At 55.2% G+C, this 25,515-nt stretch overlaps 1 protein-coding gene across 3 annotated transcripts in view; it reads left to right on the forward strand.

Moving 5' to 3' along the window:
• Window positions 1–25,515, forward strand: part of GRAMD1B (GRAM domain containing 1B) — a 156,898-nt gene that overhangs the window by 116,848 nt on the left and 14,535 nt on the right. For all 3 annotated transcript variants that reach the window (XM_053928102.2, XM_053928103.2, XM_053928105.2), the window contains 11 exons: window positions 2,530–2,550; window positions 12,732–12,816; window positions 13,352–13,455; window positions 14,180–14,275; window positions 14,818–14,898; window positions 17,653–17,768; window positions 19,792–19,948; window positions 20,970–21,159; window positions 22,997–23,140; window positions 24,109–24,227; window positions 24,473–24,615. In XM_053928102.2, the coding sequence (XP_053784077.1) occupies window positions 2,530–2,550; window positions 12,732–12,816; window positions 13,352–13,455; window positions 14,180–14,275; window positions 14,818–14,898; window positions 17,653–17,768; window positions 19,792–19,948; window positions 20,970–21,159; window positions 22,997–23,140; window positions 24,109–24,227; window positions 24,473–24,615 (1,256 nt within the window). The remainder of the gene's footprint in view (window positions 1–2,529; window positions 2,551–12,731; window positions 12,817–13,351; window positions 13,456–14,179; window positions 14,276–14,817; window positions 14,899–17,652; window positions 17,769–19,791; window positions 19,949–20,969; window positions 21,160–22,996; window positions 23,141–24,108; window positions 24,228–24,472; window positions 24,616–25,515) is intronic.

Below are 25,515 nucleotides of genomic sequence, written 5' to 3' on the forward strand. Positions count from 1 at the left end.
CCATCTGTATCAGCGTACCAGCTGGCGTTGTTATGAGAGGCTGCATTTGGCTTCAGTCAATTTTTTTGAAGACTCTTTCAGTGCATTTGCCCATTTCATGATGCACACCTGGGCGATTTATGAGCACACCTGCCCACACCTCACTGAGTGTTAGGCAGTATTTGGCCAAAGATGGCTTGACCCTGTGCCCCACACTCCCTATTCACCCGATCTCACCCTGAGCTACTGCTTTTGTTTCCCTGGCTGAAAGAAGTCCTCAAAGATGTTTTGCCCATGTGGAAGGGGTGAAACAAAAAATGGCAGAAGCACTAAAAGGCATCAAAACCAATGAGTTCAAAAACTGGTTTAAGCAGTGGAAAAACATCTCGATAGGTGTACTGCATCCAATGGAGAATACTTTGAAGGTGGCTGAAGTTTAAACATGTAAGGATAAATACACAATTTTTTGTAAATAAGTTCCAGTTTTGGGGGTCCCTCCTCGTATTTCCCGTTTTTGCACTTGAGAACACACATTTTTAAGCCCCTTCACAAAAGAGCAAACGTTTCACACGAAGGGATTACCGGGTGAGTCAGAGGAGAGGCACAGCTCCCGTTGTGGCTCTGACACTCTGAAGTTCTTTGTCGCAGACAGATTTAGAAGGGACGTGCATTCGAATGGCAGGACTTCTTCTGTTTCCTGAGGCAGGAGGGAGAGCAGTGCTCAGCAGTAATCAGGAAGGACTTTGGGTCCCCCCACCCAGCCCAAGTTCTGCCGCCCCCTTTCCTCCCAGGGTCTTCCGTGAAGGCCAGGACTAGGGGATGGGTGAGAGAGAGGTTCTCAGCCGTGAAGCCAGGGTCAGATGACCTGGCTGGGCTGATGAAATGCAAGCAAACTCTTGGCCACGAGGCGGGCAGCTCCAAGAGCACGCCTTTCACTGCTGGGGAATGTGCTTGAGTGAATATCTGGGTAGCCTCAGGGCAGCGTCAGGGCCCAGGAATTCATTGTCCCAGTGGGGAAACACCTGCAGGCTGACTTTTGATTCCACCTCAGGGTCCCTGTGTGATAGTAAGTCCCTCAGTGATGAAGAGGTTGGTGTCGGACATTTGGATGTGGCCCCTCTACCTGCTGTGGCCTCTGGTTCCCAGGAGGAGACGAGGCTGTGGTGGGAGTATGTGACTTCCAGGTGGGCCATGGCAACTGCCTCTGCCTGGAAATGGTCTTAGAAAGCATCTAGCCCAGGAGATGGAGGGCCTGCCTTGCCCTCTGCCCCTCTGGCCACTGAGCTCAGATGTGAGGTTGAAACAAAGGCAGTCAGAGGCAGTGCTGCCCAGGCCCATGCCCCTCGCTGACACAGCCCCCTTCGCGGTGATGGGGGAGAGTCTCTGTCCACAGCTTCTGCTGGAATGGGAGAGCTGGGGAGGGGAGGTCACATGGCCACACCTTCCTCACCACAGACATGCTCACCTGCCCTGCACCCACCAGCTGTGCACAGCGGACATTGGAGACAGTGGGCCTTTAAGACCAGAGGGACGGGACAGGGGTGGTTAGCTATGCCCGAGATCGACAGCTCTGCCCACAGTTACGATGTTGAGCTGCAGGCAGCGTTCCCCTCTCCCTAGTGACTTTCCACCTGAATTACGCCCTTGGCCAGCTTTTTAAAACTGGCCACACCCCAGCCCCAGTCTGAATGTGTTGGGTCAGCATCTCGAAGGAGAAGCGTTTGCACCTGCGTGTGCATGTCTGTTCCTCTGTGCCGTCAGCCTTCCCGGTGGGATGTGTGCAAAGGCCCCCAGGCCCAAGGTCACAGAGAGACAAGGCACAGCCTTAGCCCGCCCTCCTTCCCCCTAAACACCTTTCAGTTACCTGGGCTGGGAATGGAGAGCACTGGTGTTCTGGAGCTGGGGCGGAATCTGGTTTTGATGGTTGAGTTATGGCACCACACTTTGGGGGTGACAGTTAGCAGTTATGTGCTCTAGCCTTCCTCCTGGTGCAGAGCTCCACCCCCCACCCCTGCTGTTACCGCTGAGGACACAGCTGAGCAGGAGTGGGAACGGCTCAGCTGCTCCCTGACAACAGGGTTGGAAGGGTTCCAGGCAGTCCCTTCCCCCCTCACACCCAGGCATCCTGCCCGCCTTCTTCAGAGGGGCCTACAGCAGCGGGAGGTCGGCGGTCTCCCTCCGCACTTTGCTTCTGGTCAGGGCCCATTGGGGACTGGGTCTCGGATGCCTGCCCTGCATCCTGCCCCCCATCAGAAGAACCTTGTGATGGGGCTCCGACTCCTTTCCGGTTGAGCTCTGGCTGGTGCTGCCACTGCCTGTCCCCCCAGCGCGGCAGAGCTGCCAGCATGGGCTGCCCCCAGCCTTCCTTCGGAGCTGCCTTGAGAAAGGAGGGCTCTCCCAGGTGGCCCGGGGGAGTGTTCAGCTGCATTTGGACTCCTCGCTGCCACCCTGCTGTCTGTGTCACCTGCCCTCTGGAGCCAGGAGAGCCTGGCTATGCCCACCATCTCTTCCATGACTAACGTGACTTCCTCTTTTATTTTGTCCTTTCAGAAAAGCCAGAGCTGGTATAATGTAAGTATCCCTGTTTCTCTTCTTGTGGGTGCACACAAGCGGGAGGGATGGGGACATGGTTGGGGATGGAGAGGTATGGCGTGCAGGAGGGCTGCCTGGGGTCTGTAGCAGATGGAGGGGCCCAGGTGGGTGGGCCTCTGCCCTGACCAGCCCTCCATCAAACACCAGACACAGCAGTGTTCCCCTGCTGCTGGGCAGGACTACTGGCAGGGCAAGTTTGATTCAGGGCACCCAAGGGGGCTGGGCGCACCTCATCCTGCCTTGGACTCCTGGCCATGCTCCTCCAGACTTACTGGAAGAGACCAGCCAGGGAAGACCGACAGAATTCTGCCACGGAGACAGCTCTGGACCACCGAGCTGAGGGCCCTGATGTCTCTAACCAAGACATCTGGGGAGAGATGCAGGCAGAAGAATTTCCCCTAGTCGTACAGAGAGACTGTCCCATGTAGTGGCATTTGGGCCCCCACTCCTGGGTGCACCTCAGAAGCCTGTTCTAGAGACACCCCCGCACTTGGGTCTGTGGTGGAGCTGAAGCCTGGGGTCATCCATGGGATGGTTCGGCCTGCTGCTCCGGGCCCCGAAACTGCGTGGTGGGGCTGCCTCCCCTTACCGTGCAGACGGGGCTGTAGGATGTTGAAATGTCCCCAGAGGAGCGGGGGACCGACGTCTCCGCTGGTCCAGCAGGGTGGGCACACCCCCTGGGACCGCACAGTGGAGGGGCTGGCTGTTTGTGCCGTGGCCTGGCCTCACCTCTCTGCTGGGCCCCTGGTACCACTGCTCCCACTCAATCCTGAGGGGTCACATGGTCGCCATCTTCCTCTGTTCTGAAACCCTAGGCTCTGTTCCAGCAGGTCATGTGGGCTTGGACAAGGAGTGGGACAGGGTGTTTGTGAGGGACAGAAATTGAAGACACTCTGGGGATGGGATAGGGAGACACTTGGGTTTAAGGCAGGGACTTGGGTCAGAATCACTTGGAGGGTGGGGCACAGGGATGTTCTCCATTCAGCTCAGTGATTCCCCAAATGCTCCCCACATGCCAGTGGCCACCCGAGGCTTCCCACCTGCTCCGCAGCGGCCTGCCCACACCGGGGTGGCTCCGTGCGTTGATCGATCCTCCTGGCTTAGCCCAACGCAGCACAGAGGGGGCAGAGGTGGGGCTGTGCTGATACGGGGAGGTGAGGGCTGAGGTGGCCTGCGGGGGCGGCGGGGGGAGCAGGCACCTTCAGCAACTCTTCCTTCCCATCCTGCCACCTTGGACCCCCAAGGCCTTCCCTGGCCTCATGGCCTCCCTGCTGCATAGAGCACAGGTCCTTCGGGGTAGGGGGGGAAGCAGTGGAAGAGCAGGAGGCACTTTCCAGGGAGCTGAGCAGGGATTTCGCATCCTTGACCCCATGAAACCTTCCACCCTTCTGAGCTGTCTTGCAAAATCAGTGCCCAAGGGGACTGGAGACGCTTGACCACCGATATTAGACAGCGGAAACATTCTCATCGAGACCTGCAGGCCCATCCTGGTGGCCAGACTCTGTGCCCTCTTCCCTCCTTGTTGCTTTGCATCAGGCTCGTTTCGTCTCGCCTTCCCTTTCCTTGACTCCTGCCCTGCCTCTTCTGCTCTGACTTCCATTTTCCTTCCCCACCTCTACTTTACCTCTTCCCTCTGGTTTCCAGTCTCCTGGCTGGCCCTCTCTCTGTGATTCTTGCAGGCTTTGCTCTGTCCTGTCATTCTCCTGTCCCTTCACCTCTGATTTCCTGTCCCTCAGCCCCACATGTACAAGCTGGCATCTGAGCATTCAGCAGAGGGACAGCTAGAAGTACAGCTGCCTCTCAGCTGCAGAGCCAGCTGCCATCGAAGGGCCCAGAAGTCAAGGGTTTTGATGACAGATACATGAGGGAGGGCAGAGGAGCTGGGCAGGGCCAGAGACCTGCTTCCTGGCTGATTCCCCCAGCCGCTGGAGACTCGCAGAGGCAGTCAGCCCTGACATACTCTGCAAAACTTACAAAACCGTCCCCAGAACACACGTGACTCCCAGGCCTCCCCTGCCTCTCCCCCTCTATCCTCACCTTGAATGAATAGCAGAAGCATCACTGGCTCCCCATCCACCACAGACCCTCATTCACAGTAGCCGAGTGCACAGGGGCCTCAGGCTGCCACGCTGGGGCTCCTTCCACATTCTCAGTGGTGCCAGGCGGCCCGGGACCCAGCTGGAAGTGTCCTCCTGCTGCTGCCTCCTCCTCTGCTCCCCGATTTAGGAAGATGTGGCTCCCGTGTCTACTCTCCCCAGCCTGCTGCTGCCCTCTTCTTGGTTATGCTAATCTTCCCCTGAGATCGAAGCCAAGAGGTAACAAGGGACCTCCAGCAGGCCTGAGCTATGGATGTCAGCTGTGTCCAGTTTACCTTTTCATTCTTTTGTCATGGGTTTTTATTTGTTTTTTAAGATTTTATTTGTTTATTTTTAGAGGAAGGGAGAATGAGAGGAAGAGAAACATCACTGTGTGGTTGCCTCTCACGCATCCCCTACTGGGGACCTGGCCCGCAACCCAGGCGTGTGCCCTGACTGGGAGTGGAACTGGCAACTTTTCAGTTTGCAGGCCGGCCACACCAGCCAGACTGTCATGTGTTTTTATATCCAAAAAACGAGTCAGCAGCTACCACAGTGGTTAGAGCCCTGGAGAGGATGCTTCAAGTAACACGGGGACCCTCCCCTGCCCAGTGAAACCCTTGCCCTCCTAGGGCCCAGACCAGGAGACCAGGGCTCGGGCTCTGGCTCTGGCTCTGGCTCTGGGCTCATCCTTTCGGGGCATCTGCACCACACAGCAGGCGTCACCCCCAGGTGTGCGCAGTCTGACGGGACCCTTGGTTGGAGCGTGGCTCTTCTCCTCTCATGATTGCATGGTTTCATCAGGAAGTCGTGACCTGAGTATTTTCTCAGAGCCACCTGGATCCCTGCACTTGGGCGAGGGTGCCCTTGGGTGGCTACCTTTCTCCTTCAGGGCGGCATGCATGTGTCTGCTCTGCTGTGCAAATGCCCCACCAGAGCTGGAGGCCGAAACCTCAGCTCAACCCCCCCCACCCCCCCACCCCCCGGTCTGCAGAACTGCCTCCCAGGAGTCTATCCACAGGTTTTAGGAGGCCCTTGCCCTGCCCCTGTGGCTCTGACCTGCTTCTCTGCTTTCCTTTCATCTGCCCGGTCCCTGTACCAGCCTCTGTATCGCCTGGATGGTTGGACTCTGACCCGTCTCCCGTCCTTAGCGCCTCTGACGGTCCTCTTTACCATCTCTGTCCTGACACTAGTGGAGGGCGCCCCCCACCCCCACATCCTCGCACCGGAAATCCTGCAGATAGGTTAAGGCTTTGCAGCCCCAGCCCAAGGGACGTATGGAGATGCTCCGGCCAGACTCAGGCCAGTGAGAGTCAGGGCGGTGTTGCTGGCCCACTAGGTAGACAGGACCGGTCTGATGAGAGAAGAAGCTGCCCAGCACCTCCCTGCCCACTCACAGCTGCCTCCTTCATCTGTCTCTCTCTACATTTTATCTGCTCATGATGACAAAGCACCTTGGCTTATAGAGCCGATCCCGTGACAGGAAGTGGCCAGACCCCAGGGGCATGGGGAGAGGCTGAGGCAGGACTGTTAGGTGAAGGGTGAGGTTTGAAGGTTGCGTCCTCTGCAGCTGGCCACATCCCTCCCAGGCCTGATCACAAATATGTCCCTCACTTGACCATCCAGTTTCAGCCATCGTGGCCCCCCAGCTTGGGGGGCACAGCCCCAACACACCTGAGATGGAGGGATAAGCAGAAAGGGGGCTTTGGCTTCAGCAGGGGCCCAAGGGCAGAGCTGGAGGCCGAAGGGCTGCAGACTGTCCCTGAAGATGGCCTTGTGGGGTGCAGTGGGCTCACGTTGAGGAGCAGGAGGCAGACAGTGGCAGAGGTCATCTCCCTGGTGCCTCAGGTGGGCGAAGACAACATCTTCACCTGCCTCACCTCTCCTTCCTGGGGTCCATCCCCTCCATGGCTACCTGCAGAAGGAATGCTCCTGCGCTCAGAAGACAGGTGCCTGGACCCTGGCAGCTGCCCTGGACCAGAGCCTAGCTGCCTGATACCCTGGCCTGGGGTCCGAAGCTGGCTCTCGCAGCAGGGAAGGGGCAGTGCCTGTCCTGCGCTAAGGCCAAGATGTCTGGTAGGCCTGGGACTGAGAGTCAGAGGAAGAGAGCTTTGCAGGAATGAAACGGGCACCCTTGGGGACTGTGGAGTGGGGCTGCAGAACCCTGCCACTGCCAACCTTGGGAGCCTGCTGTTGTTTTCTGGGGACCGACTGTGTTTGCCTCCCCTCTGTTATTTACCCATTGTTTTGAAGAGTCTTCCTGTTCCCCTGCTGCCATTGTTAACTTTCCACAGGGTGGTCCGGTCTCCAGGGGAGACCACACCCCCTACTCTGCTGTACCTTCTCGCATCACACCACACCCACCCTATGGCTCCTCTCAGGGCCCAGTCACTTCCCCACCCCTGTCTCTTTATCTCCCATCTGCCCCCTCCCTGTCCCAATTTGGTTGGGTTGGAGGGCCAGGGCTGTTTGAGGGTCTTAACTAGTGTCTTAGATGAGGTCAGTTCTCCATCAGAATCCACCTGTTTTTCTCCTGGGCTCCTTCCCACCCTTCCTCCCCCTGCTGTGCCCCAAGAGGGGGTACCACTTGGTCCCAGCGCCTAGTGTTTGCCACAGAGTTAATGTTTAGCTCAGGGCCAGTTCCCTCTCCTCAGACCCGGACCGTTCCTGCCCTGCCCTGCCCTGCCCTGCCCAGCCCAGCCTAGCCTGGCCTGGCCCGGCCGGCTGTTGGGGAGTGTAGGAGACAAAGGCTGACATGCTGAGACTCATCCTCCACCTGCTTCATCCCCTGGCAACCCCGATGGTCATCTCCGTGTTTGGTCACAGCAGTGGTCAGATGTTTCTGAGGAAGTACTGTAGAATGAGCCCTCGTGGGCCTAGGTCTTCGGGTCTGTGTGGCCCACGACAGAAGCACCTGGTCACCTGGAAAACAGAGGTCCTGAGTCTCTTTAGAGCATGAGGACAAGGCTGACACACTCAGGGCAGGGAGCAAGTCCGGTGTGTGACTGGGAGGATGTGGTGGGGACTGGGCACCCCAAGCCTGTGTGCATGGCGTCAGCGAGCCCGGTGGGCGGGTGCACATGAGATGCCGGGTCAGCAGGAACGGTGTTAGAGGTGGGTGAGGAATGCACTCGTTTGGTGCAGTGTTTTTGAGCAGCTGACGGTTAAAACAAAATCATGCTGAGTGCTGTGGATGAGTTGAAGCCGTCTGGGCGACGATCCTCCCTGGAGAAGGTGGTGATGGGGTGGAGGGAGGCCCTGGCTGGGCCCAGGGGGTGTTCGCTGAGAGAAGAGTACAGGAGTCTGCAGAAGGTTTCAGACTTCTCCTCTGCTTTCTCCAGCACTGTTCCCCCCAGGAGACCTCAGGTTCCTCTGAGTCCCAGTCTTTGGGTTTGGGAATCAAGAGTCCACACTCTCAGTGCATTTGTAGGTCGTTTTCAAGCGCATGAGGGTCTGAGTGCTGCACATCAAATCACGGAGGCTCCTGGGACAAAGGCGCCATCCATCATCCTGGGCAGGTGTGAGACCTTCCTGGCACGGTGGGCAGCACTAGGTTAGGGCACGGGAGGGGCCCCTTTACTTTCAAAGGTCTGCCCTTCTAGGGAGTGAAAGTCTTCCTAGACTGTGCTGCATGCAGACTCCGGCCCTCACTTCTCTGTCTGGAGCTCCTGTTGCCCTCATTGGCCAGGCTCCCATTCCTCTTCAGGAGATCTCAGCTTTCCTGCTTTGGGCTCTCTTCTTCTGACATGGGGCCAAACTCTCTGTTCTTAGCATTGCTACTTGACCCTCAGGTTGTGAGCTGCCTAGGAATCCTCCTGGCCTTGATCCCCCGATGCTAGTGCTGGAGGCAGGGCAGGGCCTCTGGAAAGGAAGGAGACGCCTCAGGGGTGGTGGACCTCACCTTCTCCTCGCAGCATGTCTGCAATAAGCAGAGTTAAAGTTCCAAAGCTCCTGCTGCTGCTGCTGCTGCTGCAGGGAATTTAGTGAATGGATGGATCCGCGGGGGGAGAGTGTGTCCCTAAGGAGTCTCAAACTTCAGATTTCATCACAACAGCAGCGCCCCGGCACCTTCTCGCCCCCCTCCCCCACTTGGCTCGGTGACCAGCTACTTTCCATCGCAGGAAACATCTGCTGGAGGCCAGGCCAGGCCAGGCCAGGGTTACTGCAGGACGTTGGCCAGTACCCTCACCAGATTCTGTAACGTGAAGCATGTGTAGGGCCGTGGCCCTGCCCGCCCACCCGTCCTGCCTCCCCCCCTCGTTCCCCCACCAGCGAATCTAACAAAGAAGTTGTTTGCTGGTCAGCCAAGAGGAATAAGGTCCTGGAGGAAAGGGGTGTGTGCAGGGGTGGGGTTGAGCGCAGACTCTGTTGCCGGAGGCTCTGGTGGCTGCTCTGCCGGGGGGAGGGCAGTTAGTCAGAGTGACCCGTCCGCCCAGAGTAGAGATTGCACACTGAATGACTGTGCACAGGACAGGCCAGACAGAGCTGCAGGGCTGGGCGCTGGTTCCCTCTCTGGAGTTTCAGAGCACCTATGAGCCACTCTGCTGCATGTGAGTAACCCGTGGGGTGGACCTCTGGACGTGGCTGTGGGGTCACGCTCTTCCTGTGCAGTTTGCCTGTCTACCTGGGGCCTGCCGTTCAGAGTCCTCAGCCAGCCCTATGCACCTGCCGTGTTGACTACTCTTCTGGCCTCTGCTGGTGTCTCAGAGTGGCTGTGCACACTGACCAGGAGGAGGGGCCGCACTCCATCCCCTCTGAGTCACTCTTGGCTTGAAGACTGGACACACTGTGGGAGCTGAGCAGGGTGAAGCAAAACGCAGCCATGGGAGACTGGCCAGCAAGCCCATTCCAAGAACTGTGTTGACCACATCCTCCCACCTGTGAAACTGTGCTGGGAGCAGAGCTCTAGGAGAGAACAGGAGACCCTCCAGGGGCACTAGATCCTCTGCTGTGGAGCCGGGGGCCACCCGCCTGCATTCAGTCCAGGTGCTCCTGTTTGCGTCCCGAGGGGACAGCAGGGAAGCAGAGCTCTAGCTGCTGGGCTCCAGTGAGAGGTGTAGCTTCGGGAAGCGATGGAATCTCTGACAGAATCTGGGGTGCTCTCGAGCCTCCTGCTGGAGCGGGATGACCAGCTTCTCCAGTGGTACCTGAGGAAGGCTGCAGAGGTCCCTGCTGAGGCGGAGCTCCACTGCTGGCATGCACCTGAGGATGTCCCAGCCGTGAGTGTGCACCCTCAGTTCTCTGTGTTTGGGTGACAGTCCTGTGCGCCCTGTCATTCCCCACTTAGCCCTGCTACCAGAGAGCTCCAGATATGACTTAGTTCCCTTGTCAGTAATGTAAGGGTTGGATTAGATCATCTCCCCGCCGACCCCCATCAAAAGACCCGCCTGTGGGCAGGGGAGACTGTGGGCAGCCCAGAGCGGGTGAATGTCTCATCCCCAAGAGAGCGCGTTCTGATGGGGCATCTTTGCTGTTTTGCTCTTACTCAGCACAGTGCCCCTGAGGCCAGGCGGAGTGATGGGTCGGACTGCCAGGAGTCGTAGTCCACACTCCCACTTAGTGACCACATTTCTTTGGGCAAGTTGCTCCACCTCTTTGTGCCTCAGCTTCCTCATGTGTGAGATGGGGGGATACACACCCTGCGGGCAGGTGGAGCGCTGCCTGCGAAGGGCCTGCAGCGGGGGTGACTTGTCCCTGGCAGCTGGTTGCAGCTCCAGAGATCACGAGGGCATAGTTGGGAATGGAGTGAGCGTCAAGCTGGGCTCTTAAGTGTGTGGCTCTGTCCTGCAAGGCCAGACAGCCATTGAGAGTGGCTATCTGGGGCCACTGTGGAAGTAAAATAGGGGCCAGACACATGTACCCTGGGGTCCTTTCTGGCCACAGAAATCGTAGGATTGGCTGGGTCCCAAACAGTCACCCCCTAATACTTGGTTCAAACATATGGCAGGTGATACTCAAAGTTCAGGATTCTGCAACACAGCACTGCTTTGGGGTAGTAGCCAGGCGTCCACTGTGGCAAGTAAAACTCATTCTATAAGCAAGCCAAAACAAAAGCTTAAAATTCAAATCAACTCTAGGCAAAGCAGTTAAAAGCATTCTCTTCCCCCTTTCACTTGTGGAAAACGTCTCCACACAGGAGTCACGTCACTCACTCTCTCTCTTCTAAGCTCCTGGGACGTCCCTGTGTCCATACAGGAGTCATCCGGCCCCTCAGCTCAGGCCGTCAGTGCGCGCCGGGTGAGTGCTGTCAGGCCGCGCCTCCGCTTCCCTGTGGGCCGTTCCGCTCTGCAGAAAGCTCATGCTGTTGTCACAACATCTGTAGGCCGGGGGACCCCTGGAAAGTGGGTGAGCAGGTGCAAATGACCACGACTTGTCTGTCCCCATCACCGGGACGGCCCGTCTGCTCAAGTGTGCTCCTGGCAGAAGCAGGTCAGCAGTCTGGCAGGCGGAGTGCAGACGTGTCTCCGCTGCGGAGCACGGATCTTTCTGTGCCGTTATCGTCCTTGGTGCCTTTCATCTGCAGGGCACTGGCTTTTTGGTTTGGGGGGGCGGGGTTTAAGATTGTGAGCTTGGAAGGAGCAAGATTTTCGTGTATCCCACTGGCTCATGGTGTTGGGTTGGCCAAAATTTTGTTTAGTTTTTTTGCTGTACATGCTTCTCTAGTAGCACTTACATGTCTTGAACTTCATTTGAAACAATTTTGTTAGATTGTATTGTGACAGCTGTCATATTAGCGGGCATTTAAAATAATTTATCAAAATTGGTGAATTTTTGTGCAGCCATTTTACTACTGAAGATGGAAGAAAATGCACAAAATTTGGGGGGTATTGTGCTTTATTATTTAAAGAAAGGTAGAAATGCAACCGAAACACACACAGAAAAGACTTGTGCGGTATATGGACAAAGTGCTGTGACTGATCGAATGCATCAAAAGTGGTGTGCGAAGTTTCGTGCCGGAGATTTCTCACTGGGCAATGCTCCATGATCAGGTAGACCAGTTGAAGTTCATAGCAATCAAATCGAGACACTAATTGAGAACAATCATTATACCATGTGGGAGATAACCAACATACTCAAAATATCCAAATCAATAAAGTTACTGGTGAAAATGAAAAATGTGTCTTTTATTTTATGGAGAAAACTAAATGGACTTTTTGGCCAACACAGTATTTCCAAGGAGGATTTGCTAGGATAATTTATGTGTATCAGCCTGTACTGAGGCACCCCAAAAGCGAGGCTGGCACAGGGCATCTGGAGACGCAGGTGGTGGTAGGAGGTGAGCACAGGAACAGGGATTGAGAGATCTGCCACTGACCAGCTGGAGGACCCTGGGCACAGGGAGACTTCTCTCTGGCCTTAGTTTCCTCAGTGATAAGGGCTGGATTAGATAATCTTACAAAGGATGGTGAGGGATTGAGTTTGGGTGCCTCTTGTTGCCAGATGTACTTTTAAATTCTCTACTGGTTGCTTAGCCTTGTACCGGTTTTGTGACTTTGGTTAGTACAGTCTTTGGAAAAGTAGGGTTCTTCCCCGCAATATGATGGATGTATATAACATTGTACTAGTCTTATGTTTTATTATTTTTTTCCCAATCATGAGCTTCATACGCAGCAAGAGCTTACTGTTAGTCATGACACCTTCTTCCGGGGAGTATGCTGGGCACCATGATGTTCTGAGTCCTGATGGGGGGGTGAGCAGCCCCCTTGGGCCCCTGCTTCACTGTCAAGGGAGTGCTCCTGCCAGTGGAAGGCAGAACAGCAATAGCTGACATGGGGGTGTGCCAGGAGGCTCCCCGGAGGTGACCCCCTTCCTCTGTCTTCTTGGGCTTTAATGTGGGCCTGCTAAGTAGTGTGTTTAACTTTTTCTCATTGACGGACACTGGCCACAAAGCCTGCGACAGCATCACACTCTCCGCAGTGACCTTCCCGTGCCAAGCCCCCTTTGCCTTCCCTGGCCTCTGAGGGTGTGCAGGATAACAAGCCCCATCTCTGCCTTTTAAACACGTAGGCAGGTGCTCCTCCTGCACCTTCCTCCCCACTGCCCAGAATGGGGAACACCCCACTAACCCTGTCCATTGTCATGCAGGTGTTAAGTCCCACTTACAAACAGAGAAACGAAGACTTCAGGAAGCTCTTTAAACAGCTTCCAGACACGGAGCGCCTCATCGTTGGTGAGCTGGGTGATGTGGGAGTTGGGGCCCAGGAGGAAGTCTGGGAGTTTGGGGGTATCACTCAGACCTCTTCCTAGAGGTTCCTCAAGTAAGAAAGTCCATCTGGGAACAGGGAGAGAGGCCATCCACAGTACTGACCCAGTGGCTAGGGCTCGGGGCCGAGCACCATGTGTGTGGTGGCTTCGAGAGAGCCCAGCCTGGCAGGAGTCACTCCCACCCTTCTCTGCAGATGGTTCAGCAGTGACAGGCTGGGGCCGTTGTGGGCTGGGGAGGGGTAGCCTATGGTTCTATATGCCCTTCCAGATCCTCTGCTGTCTCAGCTGTTCCTCTGCCTGTAGGCAGCCGTGTATTTCACACCCTTCACTTTCCTGATGATGAGATGCTAGGGACTCCCTTGGCCACGAGCTCACACACACCTGGGCAGTGGTGGCTGGGCTCCCTGGTGCTGTGGGTGGGATGGCAGGCCTGATTTGTGGAGGTGTGCAGCAAGTGCTTCCTGCCTTTGAGCTCTGTCACCCCCTCCCCCATCCCACAGATTACTCATGTGCACTCCAAAGAGACATTCTTCTTCAGGGCCGACTCTACCTCTCTGAAAATTGGATCTGCTTCTACAGCAACATCTTCCGCTGGGAAACCCTGGTAAAGACTGGGGGCTGCCTTCCTGGGCTGTCCCCTGGGCTGAGGCCTCCCACTCTCTTCCCATGGTTGACTTCATGCTCCACCCAGCCTTTTCGTAATTAAGAAAACCACGTGTCTGAGTCTGGGAGGCTAAATCCCCCCTACCACGTCCTCCCTTCCCACCCGCCTGGGTGTAGAAAAGAGTGTGGAGAGCACTTGCCAAAAACAAAGACTTGGCAGGGGTCACCACAGAAGGCCGGATAGTAGAGGAAAAGGGCATTGGCACTCAGAGGAACTGGCTAGTATGCTTTCTGGATCCTGCAACTAATAATTAGCTGGGTGATTTGAGGCTCATCCTGTATTCTTTGCCTCTGTTTCCTCATCTGATAAAATACAGTGGGAAAAGATAAACTAGGTGACGTTTATGGTCCCATCCAGGGCTATTGCCCCATGTTGCTATAAGTGACACAGTAACAGGACCTCTGCACCTTTATCAAACGGTGCAGAAGTGAGCAGGGGCTCCTGGACCGCGAATCGAGGCACCCATGGGCTCCAGGCAAGGCTTGGGCCCCACTTCCCTGTGCCCTCCGAGATCAGGGGTGAGCCGGGGGTCCCTCAGGAGGTTTGGAGGCACATGGATACACGGGATTCCTCTGTCTGGACTGGTCCGCGCAAGCGCTCTACCTGACTATGCTGACGCCTCTCCTTGCTTCTGATCCCCTCTCTGTCCCGGTGGCAACACCAGCTAACCGTCCGCTTAAAGGACATCTGCTCCATGACGAAAGAAAAAACAGCTCGCCTCATTCCCAATGCCATCCAAGTTTGCACCGATTCGGAAAAGGTAAGTGGAGTCTCATCTCGGACCTTGCTCACCGCCCCCTAAACCCAGTCCTCCGACCTGTTATTTCTGCCCTTGGCTTGCATTAATAGGGAGTGGGGGGTGGCATTGGACTGGGGTGAGAGACAGGCTCTCCTTCTGTTTGGTTTGTGTTGCAGCCCAAATGTGGAGAATGGTGCCTAGCATGTGCCAATGTTAGAGTACTTGTTGCATCGTTGAATGAAGGGGCAAGTGGGTGAGGGTGGTCTTCTCCCCCTCAGGCTGGCTCTCAGCCCCCACATGCCCAGTCCCAGCAGGCAGTGAAGGAAGTGTTTTGTGGCCATGAGAACCTCAAACACAGAGAGTGGAAGGACATAGGCCCAGTGGGGACTCGAGGCCGCAACACCTCTGAGGTCCTCACTGCTGGCACACCTGTGCCATGGTCACGGGTGACTGAGAGTTGGCTGTATGTGCCGGTGACATCAATAGTGGGAGGAGCAGCATGACCTCATTCATTACGTTGTAAGTCTTAATTGACACCTGTTGTGTTTTCCCTTCCGATGTAGCACTTCTTCACTTCATTTGGCGCGCGGGATAGGACGTACATGATGATGTTCCGGCTGTGGCAGAACGCGCTCCTTGAGAAGGTGGGTACTGCCCTGCTGCTTCTTCAGCCTGAGGAGGAGGCGTGTCCAGCCTGGGTGTTCTTTCCCCTGGGCATGGGCCCCGGGTTGGGGGAGGGCTGAGCTTTCCTGGGGCTTGGGCCAGTCCCAGCAGCTCTGGAAGTCCTCTAGGCCCTCTCACCAGTGGGGTTGACCTGAGTCTTGGGAGGAGCCTGTGTCCTTGGAAACGACCTTCCTACAGCCTGGAGCAGGGTCACCACAGGCTCCAGGTGCTCAGCTCAGTTTCAAATGTGCCAGGACTTGTTTTAATGTGATGAGAAGTGCAGATGGGAAAATGACTGTAAGTTTCTGAACTTACAGATAGGCCACGCAGGGCCCTGTGGGGAAGCACAGGGAGCCTGGGGAAAGCTTGGGCAAGAGCCTCCAGTGTGGTTTTCCCAGGGGCAGGGGAGGTGTGAGACAGGGTAGGCAGGCCAAGCAGACTTAGGACTGGCTAGTTTGAGCAATTGAGTAGGGCTTTGGTGTATAGACACTGTCTCTGGTTGTCTGGTACCTGTCCCTGGGGCAATGAGGGCAAGGGAATGTTGGACTGGAGTATGAGACAAGATAAGGAGGTTGGGGATGGGCTCTGGATTGGCTGGTTGTGCATGAAAGGTGCGCTCTTAGGTGAATTTTCCATCTCCGGGAATTAGCTGACCCTGGGAGCGCCAGGTGCTCCCGGTCAGCAAGGCCTTGGCTGCCAGAGCATCAAAGGTAGAGAACCCGGGAAAATAGAGGTAATTCAGCACCATGGCCACTCATGGGTTTGAAGGACACGGTGAAGAGGTGTTAATGAAGCAGATGTCATGGTTGCAGCCCTTAGAGGGTCCCACTAAGAGGCCGTGAGGTGCTGAGAACAGACTCCAGGCCAGAGAAAGAGACGTGAGAAAAAAATTAAATGATATAATTACAATTATATTGTGTGTGAGTGTATCTACCTTGACTCTAGCCCAAACTTATGACTCTCTAAATACAATTAAGTAGATTTATTATAAAGAGATTTTGCCAAACTGAACGTCTATATAGCCCTGGCAATAAATCCTGGTAACTGCTTTGGGCCAAGCTCTTCTGCCTTTATTAGCCACAATAAAGGGGAAATGATGCTGTGTTGGAGTCTCCACTGGCAGGTTTGAAGTCTCAGCTCATAACTGCTGTCATTTCTACGCAAGACAGGGTCATCATGTGGTTCACAAAAGTTCGAACAAGGTGCCTGAAAGAGTTCTGCCTGATGGTCAGGGCGACCTGCTGGTGGTGCTTGCCCTGACTGTGGTCAGACACACGGAGCCAGATGGGACTGGTCAGGGAAGGCTGCTCGGAGAAGGTGGATTGTTAAGAAGGGAAGAGATGGTTTGGCAGAGAGGCAGATATGGCCCAGGCAGAGTTAACAGTGCTCATGAGGCCGGAGACAGGAGGAGAGGTCCAGATAGAAGAGAAGAAGTGCCTGCCTCTGGCCCTATAAGGGCCAGCACGGTGCGGCCATTCCCGGCCCTGCCGGCTTATGGAGAGCCCTGCCTGTGTTGTTCTGGAACCCTGGCTCACAGCATCTTGACAGTGCCTGCTTCTTAAACTATGCCTTCAAAGGATGGGCTCAGAGAGCACTCAAGTTCTTTATCAAATCTGTTGGTGGGAAACATTCTTTGAATTTGCCTTTAGGAGCAGGCCCACATTACACCGCCATGTGGGGTCACATCACACCACACAGGACCTCGAGGGGAAATACCAGGGTGCATTGGGAGGCACAGAGAGCCTGGGGAAAGATTGGGCAAGAGCCTCCAGTGTGGTTCTTCCAGGAAGCGGGTGGGGTGAGGCAGGGTAGACAGGCTAAGCTGAGTAGAATGGCTAGTTTGAATAATTTTTTAACATATTGACTGCTTTTGTGTTTCTTAATGCTCTTGCCCTTCTATTTTACACACTTATCCCTGCCAAGGGATTCTCCTCCCAAGCCAAGACATACTCATGTTCTCCACCTCTGGTCTTAGTTCTTTGACATTCTGTTGCCTCTTTCCCAACACTTTGAACTTCATGAGAGCTAACTTTTCCTAGGTCGGTGCTTTTGAGCAGGAAATGTAGACACTCAGTGAAATAAGAAAAACTGGAACTAATACACAGAGCTGTCAGCAAACTGGATAAAGGATAAGAAGGAAGCATCTAGGTAGTCGAGACAGGCTGAAGGCAGGGACCTCTGAGGCCCCTTAAGCCATGAGAACGCAGGCCTCCCTCTAAGCACAGGGACAGCCCAGCTGCAGAATGGGCCACCTGTGGGGCCAAGCCTCATTCTGGGATACGACACAGCAGGGCTTGCCTGGCCTCTATTAGTTTGCAGAGGCTTCTGCAGTGTCAGCTAGGATGGCTCAAGGGCTCTCTGGTGCTCATTCCGTGTCCTGGTCAGAAGCTCTGCAATCGCCCGCTCCACCATAGCACCATGTCACGCCACTTCATGCTGGACCGCATCCATGCCAGCGAGAAGTGGACAGTTACTGTCCTTGGGGGCCGGGTGGTCCCATGTGGACACCTGAGTTGTATGTGCAGGCCAGGTTCCTGGCTTTGCTGAAAGACATTCTCAGGCAGAGGCTTGGCACCTTGTGGAGTCCCTGAGAGGAGGGTGAGGGCACCGAGGCTGTCACAGAGGCTTTGGTCCCTCTCGGGTCAGCATGGAGAGTGCAGTGTGGCTGTTCTGGCCCTCAGCATAGAGTAGGGTCCCGAGGAAAGCAGGGTCAGTGCCTCTGTTGTCTCCTGCAGCCCCTGTGCCCCAAGGAGCTCTGGCACTTCGTCCATCAGTGCTACGGGAACGAGCTGGGCCTGACCAGTGATGACGAGGACTACGTGCCCCCCGACGACGACTTCAACACAATGGGGTGAGAGGGGTGGAGCAGGCTGCCCGGGAGCCTTTCTGGGGGTTCTGGGTCAGCAGTGAAGGCTGCTGGGGAGGACACTGAGTGAAGGCAGGGAAGAGAGGAAGCTACAAGGATGCCTCCAGGCAGAGGGGATAGTGAGCCCAGCCCTGGGAAAGAGGGCAGGTGGGAAGGGGGGAGGTCAGGAGGCAGACCCTAAGGGCCTCTAGGCCAGTGATGGCTGGCTTTTACTCAGAGCAGGCTGAGAAGACATGGGAAGGCTTTGAGTACATAACTGATAATATCTGACTTAACGTTTTAACAGGATCTGGCTCCTGGGTTGCCAAGAGACTGAAGGGGAGCAAGGGCAGACTGGCTAAGGGGCTACTGAATAATTTAGATCATTTAGATGAGAGGTAACAGTGGTTTGGACCAGGAGGGTAACAGCAGAAAGAGCAATGAGCCCTGTCTGATGAAGCTCTGTGAACTGAGTGCCAGCCTGTGAGCCAAAAGCTTGCCAGTTCAATTCCCAGTCAGGGCACATTCCTGGGTTGCGGGCCAGCTCCCCAGTGGTAGGTGAGCAAAAAGCAACTGATCAATGTTTTACTCTCACATCGATGTTTCTCTCCCTCTCTCTCTCCCATCCTTCCCCTCTCTCTAAAAAAAAAAAAAACTGAAAAATTTGTTAAAGATTTCAAACAAAGAAGAAGAAATGACAATGAGTGTGTAGTTTCTGAATATAGTTTGAAGGTAGAACCAGAGAAGTATGTTAAAGGATTCTCTGATGGATCAAAAAGGAACCAAAGGTAGATTTAAGGTTTTCTTGGATTTACCACCTGGAAGGGTAGAGTCCTTCCAAACTGAGATACATGACGATATGACAGCGCAAATCTAGGGGGAGGGACAGGAGGTTAGTTTTGGCCACTTGAGTTTGAGGTGACTGCTCTTCAGAGACGTCGTGCGGGCATCTGTGTGGGTGAGGGTGGAGCTCACCAGGGAGTCTGGGGGGGACACACAGTCAGGGGTTTCAGTGGACAGCCATCATGAGACGGGCTGCAGCCACCAAGAACTGGTCCTGAGAATACTCAACCAGAGGAAGAAGCAGCAAGAGAAATCATGAAAGAATATTCAGTGAAGCAGGAGGAGCACTGGGGGTTTCATGTCCTAGAAGCCAAGAGAAGGATATTCTAAGGAGAAGGGTGTATTACTGTTACCACATACTGTTGGCAGTCGAGAAAGAGGGGACTGCAAAGTGATGCCAGTATGTGTGAGGCTGGAAGGTAGGGGAGGCTTGGTGGTAGTGTGAGAGGTACAGAGCAACAGAACATGAGGAAAGAGCATCGGATGTGTGGTACGCAGACCTGGGCTCAGGGACGACTTCTGACACTGAGTGGTGGTACCACTTAACTTCTGTGGATGTCATTTGGTGATCTCTCAGACGCATGTAATGACTTACTCAGATGCATCCAGGTGTGGTAATACATAAAGTATAAGTCAGATGTTGATGATGACAATGATGACTTCTCCCTTAGAGGTTGCAGTGACATCCCCGAAGTGTCCCTAGAAGGGCACCTGCCTCTAGCTCAAGGAGTGTTCCCCTTGGGTGTACAATGCTGAGAAGTTGGCTAGAATGATGCAGAATCTGGACAGGCCCCCGAAGGGAACTCATGTCTGGAGTTCTGTCCTAGTGTGGGACACTGCGGGAAAGAAGATGTGGGCTCAGAGCCCAGGTGTTTCATTCAAGTGGTCAGGTTGGGACGGGACGGGACACCAGTGGGAGAAAATAGTTTACGACAAATAATGGTCCTATTTTAGCAGGGACAAGTCTAAGGAGGGTGTCTAGAAAAGGTGAGTTTGGAACCAAACATTTTATGTGGGGGCTGGGGTATGAGGTAGGAAGGAGGTTTTAGGAGAGCAGTGGTGGGGAGGGGTGAGTAGTTGTGTGAGGTCAGAGGCAAAGCCGAGGTGCAGGAAAGCCACAGTTCTGGACGCATAGATGGGACAGTTTTGACATGAGGCTGACTTGGGCTCATGGGTCTGTTTCTAGCTACTGTGAGGAGATCCCTGTGGAAGAGAATGAAGTGAACGACAGCTCATCCAAAAGCAGCATAGAGACCAAGCCGGATGCCAGTCCGCAGCTGCCCAAGAAGTCCATCACCAACAGCACGCTGACATCCACGGGGAGCAGCGAAGCCCCCGTCTCGGTATGGGCCGCGAGCCCTTTGCTCGCACCCCTTACCCAGTGGCCAGTGTGGCCTAGCTGTGTTGACCCTGTGGGACAGCAACCTGGGGAGTGGGTGAAGGGAGGTGGGTGACACTCTGGTCAGGTCCCTGAAGGAGGTGTCGTGTAGCAGATGGGCCCGCTCCACTCTGAAGGTGCAGTCTGGATCCCGGGCTGGGCTCCCTGTGTCTCGGGTAATGACTCTGTTTAGCTGTTAGCAGTGAAAACCGACCAAGTGCCTTGCTCCAGATGAGCCCCCCGGGAGAGCCCTTCCGGGCCCTGCTTTCACTGCCCTGATCTGACGGTAGAGTTGTACGCCACTGTAAGACTATGGGACTGTTCCCTGTTTGTTCAGTTACGCAGGATGGTTTCGAGTCCCGAGTATGTACACTCTGACTTGTTTCCCGTTGTGCTAGACTTTATGAAAGAGAGAAAAGTGTGTAAGAAGGCTCTCTGTCCTCTGGGGCTTGGTTACAGAGGATCGAGGCTCGTTGAAGGCAGAGTAGCCGGGGTGAGCTGGTGGGTAGAGGAACAGGTGGGGTTCTCAGGAAAGGCAAGCGTGTGTTACAGGGGCTCCAGGGTCCATCTACCTGGTCCTACGATGGGATCGTCATTCATTTCATGCCAAGTCTCCATTTTCTGCCTCTGGGGTTATCTTTAGAATGTCAAGAATTGTATCTATTCCCTGCTAGTGCTAAGGAGAAAATGAGTCTAAAATGCTTATGAAGCCTTTTGAGCCCCTTAGAAAACAAGGTGGTAGCAAGGTGCAGGCTGACATATCACAGTGGAGGTGCGGCTCCGGGAACAGGCCTGAGGCTGCGGGAGCTGAGTCTGCCCCCCGGGGACTCACTGTGCTCTCTGAGGGGAGCTGGGCGAGCAGGTAGGGCCTTATACAGGGCCCTTGCCTCCATGGCGGGACACAAGCCCAGCTCCCGGCAGCCGCAGGGCTTCCGGGGCCAGGTCCCTGACTTCCCTGTTGGGTGACCACACTTTCCCCACCCCAGTTCGATGGCCTGCCCCTGGAGGAGGAGGTGCTGGAGGGCACCGGGTCCCTCGAGAAGGAGCTCGCCGTGGACACTATCACCGAGGAGAAGATGGAGCTCATGGCGCCGGTGAATTCCCCGTCCCTGGACTTCAACGACAGTGACGGCATCCCCACCGAGCTCAGCGACTCTTCCGACACCCACGATGAAGGTGGGGCTCTGAGGGTGGGGGAAGGCTAGAGGGGTGTCCCTGTGTGGACGCTGGAGTCGGTCTCCAGGTTCCTGGTGGAAGGCTGGGTGGGTAGCAGAGCTTTTCTTTAGAAAAAAGGTATATTTGTTATTAACACATACATCCCTTTTCAGGAACGTACCTGCGTGAACCTCATCATTCTGTGCGTGTCCTTTTTTTCTCAATGTGTAATGCCTGTTCCTGCTCTCCTCCCCGGTCACTAAATGTGACCCTGTGGACACTGGCTGACCTTGCCGCTCTGCCCCGCACACAGAGGCAAGGCCAGGCGATGTTTCCCTGCCACCGGACAGGGCCAGTTAGCTAGCTGCGACCTGGAAACAAGTAGACTGTGACAGGCACTTGCTTTAGAGACTCCAGCATAGGGATGTCAGACCAGGCGAGAAGAAAGCTCAGGCAGACTCTGGAGACTCCCCATTCTCTGCCATGTTTTTATAAGAGGACAGCTTCTTTCCTCCCTCCCGCAGGGGGTTAGCTCCTAGGACCTCACTCGGGAACACGCTGCTGTCACAACCAGGGTGAGCAGGCAGGTTCTCATCATTCGTGATTTGGGTGATGGTTTACCTCCACTGAGGTGGTGGTAGGTTCTGACCTAGTGTGCCGGGGCAGACAGTGCTCCTTCTTCCGGCTGTGGGCAGGCTCCTCTGCGGGTCCCCTGCAGTGGTTGTCTCACCATTGGTTGGTTTCCATCTGGGATGCAGGGCCAATGCAACGACTACAGGTTGGGTCCTGCGTGATAGCAGTTGCGCCATTCATGTAAACTGAGGAGTGAGGATCCCCCACCGTGCCTGTCCTGTGCAGCTGTGGGTGTGACCCTGTGGGATGCTCCTGAGGCCCTCCCTGGCGTCTTCGGGGCTCATGGGGGCCAAAATGTCAGCCTCCTGTTGCGATCACACAGCAGCCTGGGCAGGTGCAGTGATCAGGGACTGTGGGGGACCAAGGACTTGGGAGAACCACTGGGGCTCTGGTAACTCACCCATACTCTCAGACACATTCTCCTGCAGCAGATGGGAACTTCCGAAAATGCAAGGTTATTGACACTGTGGGAGCATTGGATGCTCTATGGAAGGAGGGCAGACCTAGATATCATGGTCCTGCAGAGCAGCCCAGCCTGAGAAACATTTTTTTTAATTTTATTTATTTACTTATTTATTTTTAGAGAGAGGGGAAGGGAGGGAGAAAGAGAGGGAGAGAAACATCGATGTGTGAGAGATACAGCGATACATTGACCAGTTGCCTCTCGTACACCTCCAACTGGGGACCCGGCCCAAAACGCAGGCATGTACCCTGACTGGGAATCGAACTGGTGACCTTTCAGTTCCCAGGCCAGTACTCAATCCACTGAGCCACACCAGCCAGAACTGTGAGAAGTGTTTATGCACACAGATTATTGCAGATTGAACACTATCCCTCGAACAGACCTTTGCCATGGGTTACATGCCATTTGTTGTCACTTGTGGTCAACTTAGAGACTCTAGATAAGTGACCCTCTGGGTTTGGGCAAGCTCAAGAAGGGGTCATTTATTTAAATTTGTCCAAGATCATTTAATTAGGGAGGCTTGAAAGTGCAAAAGCAAATAGTGCGTCCCCAAACTCTGTAAAGGCTGCATGAATGGCATGCCTCTGGAGTCAACAGTGTGCCTGTCAGAAGGATGGACACAGCTCAGTGGACTGGCTCCCTGGTCTCCCTGGACCTTGGGGGACCCTTCCCACATTAGCCACACAGACACAGAGCTCGGGGGATTTCCCCAGGGCCCCCTGCCCTTCCCTTCACTGCCTGTTTCTCATCCTCTTTGTGCAGGGGAGGTCCAGGCCTTCTACGAGGACCTGAGTGGCCGGCAATACGTGAATGAAATTTTCAACTTCAGCGTGGACAAGCTCTATGACCTCCTGTTCACCGACTCGCCCTTCCAGCGGGACTTCATGGAGCAGCGACGCTTCTCAGGTTTGCTCTTCCCCGGGCTGGCGCCTCCCACCCTTCTCCCCTCTCTTCCCAAGCACTCTCCTTTTCCAGGCCACCCAATGGCTCAGGGCACCCTCTCTCTGGCCTTACTCAGTGCCAGAGCTCCCTCAGAGCTCTGCGAGCTGCTCCTCCCCCCAGTGCCATAGCACAATGCTCACCCACTGTGCCCAGGCATGTGGTGCTGGGCCCCCAGGCCTCACAGAGGCCAGGCCCCTCCAGGGCTCACCGTCTTATAAAGAGTAGCAGCCACCACTTACTGGTTAGGCACCTGCTTTAAGGGAAGCACATGACATAATCTCATTTAATCCTCAAATCTGTGCTGTGTCAGTACTGTGACCCACACCATGCCCAAGAGGAAGCTGGACCTCAGACTGCCTGAGGTCGCGCAGCTGAGAAGGGGCTGAGCCAGGATTCAAGTCTAGGGGTCTCAGAGTCCGTGCTCTGTACCTCGGTGCTCCTGCCTCATCCCTCTGCCCCTGTTCACCACACAGCAGGCCCTGCGGCTCTGCCCTCCTGAGCTGCTAAGTGTCTGAGTCTATGAAAGAGCAACTGGGCATCAGCAGACCCTGCTTCCAGGAGGAGCGGGCCAGCCAATGGTGCACAAGGCGGTCAGCCTCAGAGGGGAGTCCTTGTTCTCAGGCTCCCAGGCCCTCATCACAGTGGCTCCAGTGTCGCCAGCACCCTGTGGTGGCCCCGAGGCCTCCGGCCCAGGCCAGGAGCAATCAGAGTTCAGGATCCCTGCATAGATGCACGGTGCTGCCACAATGAGGCTCTTTCTGCCTCAGCTCACTCCATCCTGGCTCTCCTCCCTGGCCCTCAGCCCCCTGGGCTTCCTTTTGGAGGCCACTGGGTATTCAGTGCAGCCAGAGAAGTTCACTCAGAGGGGACACTCAGCGTGGGGAGGGCATGCCTCTTTCCCTCCTCATTCCAGGGCTCTCCACTACCCTCAGATATCATCTTCCATCCGTGGAAAAAGGAAGAGAATGGAAACCAGAGCCGTGTGATTCTTTACACCATCACCCTTACCAACCCTCTGGCTCCCAAAACTGCCACCGTCCGGGAGACACAGGTGAGGTGAGGGCAGAGGCATGCAGCTCAGGCTGGATGGGCCTCTGTCCTGGGGTACAGGAGGCAGGGCTGATTCTGGGAGGAAGCTTCTGGGTGCAGGCGTAGTTTAGCCCTGAAATGGTAGCATCTTACGTGGTTCTGGGTCCTCCGTTCTGAAGCTGGGGATTGGGTGGGGAGACGGGGGAAGGAGGCTCTTTTCCCGTCTTGCTTCTGTTCAGTTGTGTCCAGCAGCCTTCCTTCCCACAGACCATGTACAAGGCGAGCCAGGAGAGCGAGTGCTACGTGATCGACGCGGAGGTGCTCACCCACGACGTGCCGTACCACGACTACTTCTACACCATCAACCGCTACACGCTCACTCGCGTGGCCCGGAACAAGAGCCGGCTCAGGTGCGGTGTCTCTGGGCTGGACAGGCTCTTAGGACGTTTCTGGCAGGAAGCGCATGGGGCCCTTACATTTGGGAACATTCATTTGCTCCTGAGGAAAGAGGAGGAGCTGGGAAATTGGCCTGCTGACTCATTCTCTCTTCTTCCTTCCGTCCGACGTCTTTGGCACCCCACCCCCACCGCGGTATCCTGACAGTCTCTGCCATGGGTTCTCTTTCCCGCTCTGCATGTCCCTTTGGTACCACTTTTATAACTACTACCACTTGCCAGTTTATCAGGTACTGTGTTTAAAGTCCGCTCTTTAGACTGACCAAAGGAGGTGGATTAATTCTCACTTTTCAGATAAGAAAACTGAGGGTTCTATAGGCTAAGTAACTTTGCCAGGAGTCACGTCCCAGTGAGTACTGAAACCCAGGTCTAGAAACACAAACCTGTGCTCTCTGCACCACACCGGGTGCATCATGAGTACCGCCCAACCCCCTGTTAGAGAGCTCGAGGAGTGCAGGAAGCCCCAGCCCACCCACCACTTTATTTTCACCACTCAGCACAAGCCTGCACATAGCAGCATGCAGAAATGTCCGCATGAGCGAGGGAGTAATTAGATTCTCCTTGTGGGTAGAGTCCTGTCCTGGGCACTGGGATGTGCATTCACGGACGGAAGAAACGTAGACCTTGAAATTTAAGAAGCTTGTAAGAGCCTTGGCCCGGTAGCTCAGTTGGTTAGAGTGTCATCCCAATAGGCCAAGGTTGTGGGATTGATTCCTGGGTAGCTCAGTTGGTTAGAGCATTATCCCGACATGCCGAGGTTACGGGTTCAATCCCTGGTCAGTGCACATGCAAGAAGCAGCCAGTGGAATGCACAAATAAGTGGAACAACAATTCCATGTTCCTCCCTCCCTTCCT

The sequence above is a fragment of the Desmodus rotundus genome, chromosome 7 (genome assembly GCF_022682495.2).
Source record: "Desmodus rotundus isolate HL8 chromosome 7, HLdesRot8A.1, whole genome shotgun sequence".
Taxonomy (NCBI): Eukaryota; Metazoa; Chordata; class Mammalia; order Chiroptera; family Phyllostomidae; genus Desmodus; species Desmodus rotundus.